Below are 9,529 nucleotides of genomic sequence, written 5' to 3'. Positions count from 1 at the left end.
CACTGTTTTAGATGCTACCCTGATAAACGGCAGTATAGTGCGGCAATGGCTCAGGACGTAGAGCGGAAGGTTCCTAGTTCGATCCCCAATGCCCCCTGTTATTGTCCAAGTGTCCTTGAGCAAGACATTTAACCTCTAATTGCTCCCGATGACAAGGTTGGTGCCTTGCATGGTTTTCTCTGCCGTGTGTGTGTGAGAGAGAGAGAGAGAGAGAGAGAGAGAGAGAGAGAGAGAGAGAGAGAGAGAGAGAGAGAGAGAGAGAGAGAGAGAGAGAGAGAATGGGTGAATGTTATGCACATTGTGAAACGCTTTAGTTTGGATAAAGGCGCTGTATAAAATGCACCATTTACCATTTATAAACGCTGTTTCTATCTCCCTGAGCAGAGGTTTACCATGGTGCCTGGGAGACGGATGAGACCCGACGCAAGCTGACCTTATCACGGTGGAAATATCCTCTCTTATCGGGTTCACGTCTAATGCTCTCATTTTTGCGGATAAACAAACATGCCCAGCAACGAACGCAAACTCAACCACCTCGCAAAATAATCCATTATTCTTCTTCTTTTTTTTCTCCTTGCTGATTTGAACTCCCTATATCTGTACCGGTATTCATCATGTTGTAAGATAGAGGGGGCCTGGCTGAGAAATTGGGAGCTAGCTGAGGAATGGGCGGCGGGGGGCTGGTCTGCTGGGGTTGAGGAAAGAGAGAGAGAGAGAGAGGTTGGGGGAAGACGATGAGTTAATAAATAAAAGGCAGTTGTGTATGATGTTGACAGCCGGGTGGTCTGGACCCCGTCATAACCCTCCACGGTAACTCCTTTACATTCCAGCGACTGGGGCTTATCCCTGACGGCGTGCACAAAGCTCACTCTCACGCTCCAGCTCAGCCCCCCGGGCGCAGGGAGGAGGGCAGCCTCGGAACCTACCAGCAGCACTCTAAACTCTAGCTCCCCAACGGCACTGCTCACAACGGGGAAAGAAGGGGAAAGGAAAAAAAAAAAACAGATCCAAGCCAAGCCAGGCCAAGGCTCCCTGCACTGCACTGCAGACGGCAGCTTCCAGGCTCAATACTAGACCTTAAAGACCCAGTGAAATGAAAAATACGTTTTTCACACTTTTAGACCACATGTCTAAAAAGTGACCACGTGTCATCATATGGGCATGCCTAACAATGGATGCCAAAAAAATGGAAACATTTACATTTTTGTGTATTTTTATATAAAAAGTCCATAAAAGTCAAATTTTAATGACTTCCTGAAAACGAAAACTGCTGCTTGATGACGTGTCGAGGCCCACATCAATAAAAGCCAATAAAAATGAAGCTCACCCGTTTCCGATTCCCATCGTCCTCCAAACACAGCTGGTTTTGATTACAAACTACTCCGTTTGTAATCTCATTCAAGATGACATCCAGGCAGTGTATCACTCGATTTAAACTTAATCATCACGCTAAAATATGTATCTGAAAACATTATAGGGTAGAAATAAGCCACATAGCAGTAAACTGGTACAGCTGGCTGACTAACTTGTAAACAAACTCCATGCGTCCTGCTCTAAGGCCCTGCTTCTAGCATAGCTACCGTCCCATCGCCTGAAGGGATGCTCTGATTGGTTCAGAAACTTCAGAGCCAGCGTTTCAAGCTGAAACTTCAAAATAAAATGCCCAAATTAACCATTTCACCCCGCCTTTAACCCTTTGTAACAGTCAATATAGCTACCTCAACAGCAGCAAAATGTTACAGTAAGTCCGTGATTCTCAATATTTCCCATTTCAAGCACCCTTTGGGGAATCAGATAAAGATGCAGATAAAGATGCCATGTTATCGCCTCAACTAAGGATGGAACCCGCCGAATGTAGGGGGTTTCGAACCACTATCCCACCACCAGTTGATCCCGCTTGCAGAGTGTCTATATGGACACAACTGGTCAGTGGTCACGTTCGGGGGAGAGGAGTCGAATGCCACCGCGGGAACTCCTACAGGCTGGCGGGAGGGGTAGGAGGGAGGCGCTCCCTGTTGGGGCTCCTCACTGGCAGGTAAGCCGTTAGGACTTAAAGACTACAGCAGCATAAAAGCATGGCAGTCTGCATAAGACTGGCCTTATAGTACACACTGATGTAAGCAACACAGCTGCAGCTAATCCAATTACCAATGGGTTTGGGTTGGGTTTAGGTGAATACTGTCCATCATGCTTGCATATTGGCACATACTGTATATGAATTAAACACATTCATTATCCATATGTTTGGTGCAGCTGTGTTTCTTACTATAGTCTGCCATATGTTTTTTTATCTACTGTAGTTTTTAACCTGAACTGGGTTCTCGGGCCCCTTCAATTGGCTTATTGACCAAACTGGAAAAAAAACAGAAAAACAGAACAAAAAGCGTGTACCTTTACTGGACTGGACGTTGAGCATGCCAGATGACTGCGCTGAGCCAATGCCATTGTCCATCAAGCACTGGTAGACGCCCTCGTCCCGGAACGTCACATCTGGGATGGCGAGCGACGATCCCGAGATGTGGAAGCGGTGCGAGGGGGCGACGGGGTGAGCATTGAAGAGCCAGGTGATGTTGGGGGCGGGGTTACCTCTGGAGGTGCAGGTAAAGCTTGCGGAGGAGCCCAGAGAGATGCTTTGGTCGCTCAGACCCGTCACAATGGACGCTGGCTCTGTGAGGGACAAGACGAGACATGGCAACCATGGTGATAAGTGATGTTTTTTTTATTCAAATGAAAAAGGTTAAAGCTCTATTATTCTGATAGTAGTCAATGCTATAGACTCGTTTCTCCAGTAACAGCTCTATAGAGAATAGAAATCATTGCTATAAACTAGAGTGGGGTTTTTTTTGGGGGGGGGGGGGGGGGTTCAGTAACGGGAGTCTCCCAGCTCAGTACCTTGCACATTCACAGTATAGTTGGCGCTGACGATGACTCCGCTCTCCGCCTTGACAATGCATTGGTAGCTTCCTTCGTCGCTCCTCTTCAGTGAAGCGAGGGCCAGGTTGTTGCCGTGTGTCTGCAGGTGTCCCGCCGCCACCACCTCCTTCCCGTCCTTCAGCCAATGGGCGGCCGGCGCCGGACTGCCGGTCACGACACACTCCAAGATGAGCGGCTGTGACGGTTCCGCTGTTATTGTCTGTGGGGTGGCGGGGTACGCTATCCGCACCGGAGACCCAGCTTCAGAGTCTGTAAACAATGGAATGGACTCGGGTGTTCATTTAACTATTAAGAGAATGTGACTTATTTTCTATCACTACACACCCCATGAATCCTTGAATTCATGGAGATGTGGTTAAGCCAATAATTTGATGACCGGGTCATCGGTCACTGGTCAGTAGGAGACTCCGCCAGTCGTCAAATCATTGGCTTAGGAATGCGATAAAAACTAACAAATCTCCGTGAATACAAGGCTTCATGGGATGTGTAATTGATATAAAATAACGAATCTTTTGCTGTGCACACTGCGGTTGAGAGTAAAGAGGAGAATACAAAATACTGTGTGAAAATACTAAATCACACACACTGTTACTGTAAGCACACACACACGCACGCATGCACACAAAGGTTAAAAACAGTAGTCCGCATGTTGTATCATAGCTGAAAGTAAATCTATTCCTCGACGTTCCATTTAAACTTAAGTTGTGTTAGAAAAAATGCAGACTTACGTTTGACTGACAGCTTGGTACCATGAGACTGTGTACGCGTCTCCCCGGTAACAGGGTTGTAGGCACCACATTTATACATGCCCTGGTGCTGTGCGGAAACGTTGACGATCTGAAGGTTCCCCGATGGAAGAACTAAATAGTCACCTGGAAAGACAAGGAAAGGATGTGATCACTGCAATCAACACCGTATGTCTGATATTGTCGCTTGTAAAAGGAAAAGATATCTTCAAGATCACAAAGTATCTCCTCAATACTTTTGCGTGACACCGTCGCAGGCATTGATGTTGATGTTGGGCAAAAACCTCTTATCTCCATATTTTAAGTTTTTTTGTGTTTTTGTGTATTTGAATCCTGAAAAGTAACAGTTTTGAACACCCGACAGAGACGTTAAATTCTATCCTCTATTTTATGTTATATTCTGTAACCATACTTCCACTTTACATTAGTCAAAGAGCTGACAATTTATTAGTATTTATTATTATAAATAATGTATTATTAATTAATAACGCAAAATAAGTACTGCCATGAGGGCAAGTTAACTATCTTTATGATAGCATTTTTTGTTTTGTATTGTAAATGTGTTAAGTTAATGGTAATAAAAGATGAATGAACATTATTGCATCTCGAGAAACTTGCCGTCCATCATAAAACAATAATAATAATTATTATTATTATTATTCCGTGCAGGGTTATTAAAATAATACCTGTGGAGGCTTCTAGCCGCTCTCCTCGTACCCTGAGCCTGGGCAGCGCTGGAGGAACGCTGTGGGGCAGAGGACACTCGACAGCACTGCCCTCCTGCACCGTCAGGGAACGCCTGTGACTCTCCTCATATTTAGATATTTCTATAGGAAAAGAGACAGAGACAGAGATGTTGCAAACACTATGAAGTATATCTGTGCATACAGCCACAATTGTAATGGGTCAATCTGCACCTAGTTAAGCAGACATTCACACTCTTTATGTCAGGGGGCCTGAATTACAAATCGTGAATAACACTAAGGTCCGTACCCCCATGAAGTGCACATGCATAGGGGGATGCTGGTCGTGGGATGCACGGCTTACAAATAGGATCCCCTCTGGAGCTACCTTAGTGAACATAGAACATGCCATTCTGATTCACATTCAAAATGTAGAGTTCTAACAGCTGGTGAAGTATTCTACCGCCACAACGCAGCTCGTCTTCTGTGTACCGAATTGAAGCTGGACTCACACATCCGCGTGCAGCATGCGTCCGCCCCATACACACACATTCATTCCCCCCCTTGCTTTAGCTTTCACAACAGTACTGTATGTCAGCATGTCATACAATGCAGTCTCATGCATCTATTGTATCATTGCTGTTCGTCAGTCTCTATATATAATATATTCTATTGTTTTTTCGTAAATTAACGGCCCAGCCCTACTACCTAATAGGCAGCACGAAGTGGTGCGTTTTGCACTTATATTTAGCTACTTTTGAATTTGAATCCTGACAAGGAACATGTCTATTGTGTCCATGTAATATTGTAATTAACCTTCTTCTTTGTAATATTGAAACTTTATATAAGATGAACGTAGCGCAAAACAACAACCTGGCCACTGCCATAGATTCATATAATAGACTGTCTGCTAAAGCCCGCGCATAGTGCAAAGCCCGCTGGGTAGTGGGAAGTACCATAGAACACACCAATAGAGTGACAGAACCGTAAGTACCATAATAATGTGCAAACACAGAATATTTACAGCGGGATCATGACCACAGAATGGGTCATGCTTGTACAGATTGTTATGGAGTATCACCTCCCCAAACACAATGCAACACCATTGCAATAAATGGTTTTCATCTCGACTGAAACCGAGCAGATCTGAGCTGAGAACGGATGACATAAGAAGCTGGATGGCATTGGGAGTTAGATGGCTTTGTTTAGCAAACCGGGTCCCGACGGGAACATATTGTGCCACACAGGAAGCCCCCGAGGCTCATTAAGGATACCGGCGTGGAAGGCCGTTGGACACGGACCAGAGTTAAAGAGCTCTCACTGCTTCCTTCCTCACACTGTTTCTGCGGGCAGCCGAGGCCGGGGGGAACTCCTCGCTGAGTGCTTTACACTCCAGAAGTGGCCTTTTCCGATCCGCAAAGCCACTTCCTCTCGCCGCCGAAGTGCTTTGAAGCGGGATGTCGGAGCGTTTCGCCATGAGCGTGTGTCTGCGCGTGTCACATTTCAGGTGAAGTGTGACATTTTGGTAGATTTGTGCACACACGGTATGGAAGCGGATTGACATGAGAGTAAAATGCATGTGGAAACATGTGTCTGTGTACATTGTATTTCATATCGTTGCTGTCGGGCAGAAACCTCTTGTCTCCATATTTTTGGTAAATTAATGCCCCATTTCATCATACTACAGTGTCACACAAAAGCATCAAGAGTAGCAGATCCACAAGCTCGAAACGTGGCGTGTTACGAGCTTGTCAATCTGCTACTTGTGATGCTTTCGAATTTAAATCCTGATAAGTAACTGTTTTGGACGTATACGGTTTCCATCCGACAGAGACGATGTGAGTGTGAAAGCAGAGGGCTGCCGCTGCATCCACTCCACACAGGCCATCACACGACTCCACAGCCTGGTACAGTACCCACCTGCTATGACCACGCGTGCATGTCGACTGGCGATGGCGGGTCCGTGGTCCAGGCGAGCCACGCATTGGTAGACGCCCTCGTACTCTTGATGCAGATGGTGGATGGTGAGAGAGTCGTGTCTGAGCTCCATGGCGGACAGACCAGGAATCTCCAGAGGCAGGCCCCGGAAGCGCCACGATATGGCGGCCGTCGCAGGGTTCACAGAGCAGTGCAGGCGCACCACGGAGCCCCACACCTGCACCACCGATCTGGGCTCCGAGAGGAACGTGGGATATTGAGCTGCTGGGGGGAAAAAACGGGAGAAAACGGAGTAAAGTATTCCGTGGGAAGAGAAAGGATAGAGGTAGAGGGAGATACAGAAAACAGGTTTAATATAATAAATTAAGATATTGTCACTATTGGGCAGGAACAAACCATCTCCATTCTTCAACTTTTTTTTTTATAAATCTATTGGACCAATAAAAAGTGGTTCTGACTAAAACGCCTAACTCCGTTGGATCCTCAAATTGTCGTTCAAACCACCTAACTCCAACTTCTGTCTCCGTCTGACTTTGTCATTCCAATCAATGATGAACAAAACAACTACTTTCACATTAATGATCAAAAACATCCTAATTCCACATGAGCTGGATTTGCGTAAAGTCATGAGTATATGGGTTTTAAATGTCAGATGTATACATTTCAGGTGTTCCAGCAGGTGAGACTTGAGCTCTATCAAATAAAAGTTAAAAAGCTAAAATTAAAAGCTAAAATAGTCTCTTCAGGCCAAGTTCTAATCTGTGATTTGTGAAAGCCACCCACACAATTAATACAATATGTAGAATTATAATGTTTAGGTATCATCGGTCTAAGCCTATGTTCCTGTTGCTCTACATACAGCCAGCCCTTTGCAGATCAAGGCTTTTCCCTTTGCTTTTATGAAATATGAGAGACTATTAGGGTTTTGTTAAAGATCCGTCTGAACATGTATTGCATATTATTGCTAGTGTGATCAATTCTCAAAACATAATTTAATCTATGCTAGTATGACCACTTCAAAACATGCTTCAAACTTTAAAATAACAAATACAGTAAGCTGAAGTAAGCTCCCCACAGCGTGTCTCGTTGCGACAGGTTGCACATTGTAATTTTCTCATGCATGTGCGACAATAAATCCAAATGAGTGAAATCAGTGGTCTCACCTGAGCAGCTGATGAGCAGGGTCTGACTGAGCCACAGCACGGCGGACAGGACCACTCCCAGCCCAACATCCATGGTGTTCCTTCGTCTGTTCAAACAACACACACACAATACCTTCATGTTCCACTATATCATATCATATCATACCGTTTCTTTCCTTCCAGCATAACTAAACATCGTAACGTAACCTGGAACAAATAGATGTTTCAAAGACTCAGACCTCTAATGACATTCCTAGGACAGGTTTTTGTGGTCTTTCACTGTGATGCACTTTCAATTTCCACGCTTTTCCCCGATTGACATTGCAGTGCACTGATAATTATTGTTGTGTGGTGTTAAGATGAGATATTATGAGACACTTTATAAAGCACTGACTGTAATGGACTGACTGGACTCACTATACCGTTTCTCTGTATTATTATTCTTGTTTTTCTTTTTTGCATTGTATTGCTGTACTACACAAGTACACAACAGTACTTTTTATTTTTCTTACTCTTCACCAACTCTGTAACCAACGCGCTTAGAATTGAAATGGACAAAATCACGTTTAATCACACTGCGTGAAAAGAGGAGTTAACGGGCAATTATGGGCACTAGATTTGCCCGTAAACCTCAAGTTTAGCAGCATATACAGTAATATACGGTAATATACAGCTGTGATGGTACAATTCGGGAGTTTGTTGGAAAGTTTAACGGGAGTTTCTTGTAATATACACATCCGTATTCCATGCTTTTTGCGCAGTGAGTGAGAGCATTCAATGCTCCAGTATACACGTAGTAGACTGTTGTAAAAACAGTGGCCGTGCAAAGAAATCACAGACAACTTTTATATAATTATGATGAATGTACGTATCTAATATAACAATGCTTAAGTTGGTCACGTGCCAAAAGCGGTGGACAGAAACTGGTCGACATTATGCTGTTGCCCCACAGGGGCAGAAACAAGGCCTTTTAACCAGGCTACTTACACACACTACAACTCGCTTACAATTCGCAAACCTGGCAACACTGCCCTGTGTTCATGCTGTTGTCAGAGGCCCGCCCCCGGCTCACACGTCACTACTCTTTCCGTCTCTCCGCTCGCAATCGGCAGCCATCTTGCTTTTTATTTATATGGGCGAGTGGCAATTTAATGCAAATAAATTAATTATAGGTCCAGCAAGCAAATCATGATGGTCTGTAGGTCACAATTACATTCCGATTTTAGGTGTTGTGTTTTGTATGACATTTTGGCCAGTAGTTTTATATCTATCTCAGCTTTTGCCTGATAGCACACATGCTAACAGTGCTGACCACAACGTTAGCAGCATTTGATGACAGGTTGCCATAGCAAGTTTAGCAACGTACAGTGTGCGCAGACCTAACGTGAGCTTCTGGGACAGAAACTTGCGTTTTCATGACAGCAGCAGCTGCTGCAACCTCTGATAGCTACTGTGCTAAAGATGCTAAAGCAACACACAAAAACATCCACACGCAAACCAAAACAAACCAGGGACCAGGGTTGCCACATACCGTGGATGTGAGAGTGAAACAAGCAACCAGGTCTATAAAAATGTTAAGAGGCCAGTTCAAAGTAGGTAAATCAGAAATGGTCCGGAAATTAGTCTTAAAATAATCAATTATAGTGTTGACTGTCAAACTTTGTTGTCTAATGTTGTTTCAGAGCAGTGGAACTCAAACATTTCCATGTCAAGGACTACCAATAGATAAACAAGTCCAAAGTAGCTTATAATGGTCAGACTTGGCAACACTGTCTCTGGTTGAACGTTCTACTTTACAAGCTCACACATATGAAATATGTTTTTTTGAATCTTCAAACTGAGACATATTTTATGATAATACTGTTAGCACAGTCATCATACTCCAAGAGCATACAAATGGAACCAAATGGACCCTGATTTTCCCAGAGAGCAAATGGTATCAAATGGGGGTCTGTGGCCTAATGCATTTCAAACTGGGGGTTCTTGGTATTATATTCTCTGCATATCTTATCAACTTGGGGTGAATATTTCACCACAATACTTTACTGAATATTTCACAAGAATATAACACAAGAGTCAAATGTAC

At 44.2% G+C, this 9,529-nt stretch overlaps 1 protein-coding gene across 7 annotated transcripts in view; it reads right to left on the bottom strand.

The window, feature by feature from the left end:
- The window catches only part of cdon (cell adhesion associated, oncogene regulated), a 54,162-nt gene that overhangs the window by 23,001 nt on the left and 21,632 nt on the right, over positions 1–9,529 (bottom strand). For 4 of the 7 annotated variants that reach the window (XM_080772632.1, XM_080772633.1, XM_080772635.1 and 1 more), the window contains exons 2-7: positions 7,465–7,550; positions 6,284–6,565; positions 4,367–4,507; positions 3,663–3,806; positions 2,893–3,183; positions 2,392–2,667 (exon numbers count right to left, since the gene is read on the bottom strand). In XM_080772632.1, the coding sequence (XP_080628758.1) occupies positions 2,392–2,667; positions 2,893–3,183; positions 3,663–3,806; positions 4,367–4,507; positions 6,284–6,565; positions 7,465–7,537 (1,207 nt within the window). In that variant the 5' untranslated portion in view covers positions 7,538–7,550. The remainder of the gene's footprint in view (positions 1–2,391; positions 2,668–2,892; positions 3,184–3,662; positions 3,807–4,366; positions 4,508–6,283; positions 6,566–7,464; positions 7,551–9,529) is intronic. The other 3 variants (XM_080772634.1, XM_080772638.1, XM_080772637.1) reach the window with 1 other exon arrangement.

This window comes from Protomyctophum bolini (assembly GCF_963924005.1).
Source record: "Protomyctophum bolini genome assembly, chromosome: 9".
Lineage (NCBI taxonomy): Eukaryota > Metazoa > Chordata > Actinopteri > Myctophiformes > Myctophidae > Protomyctophum > Protomyctophum bolini.
The sequence above is the reverse complement of the archived record's forward strand: the minus strand, read 5'-3'. Positions and strand labels throughout refer to the sequence as shown.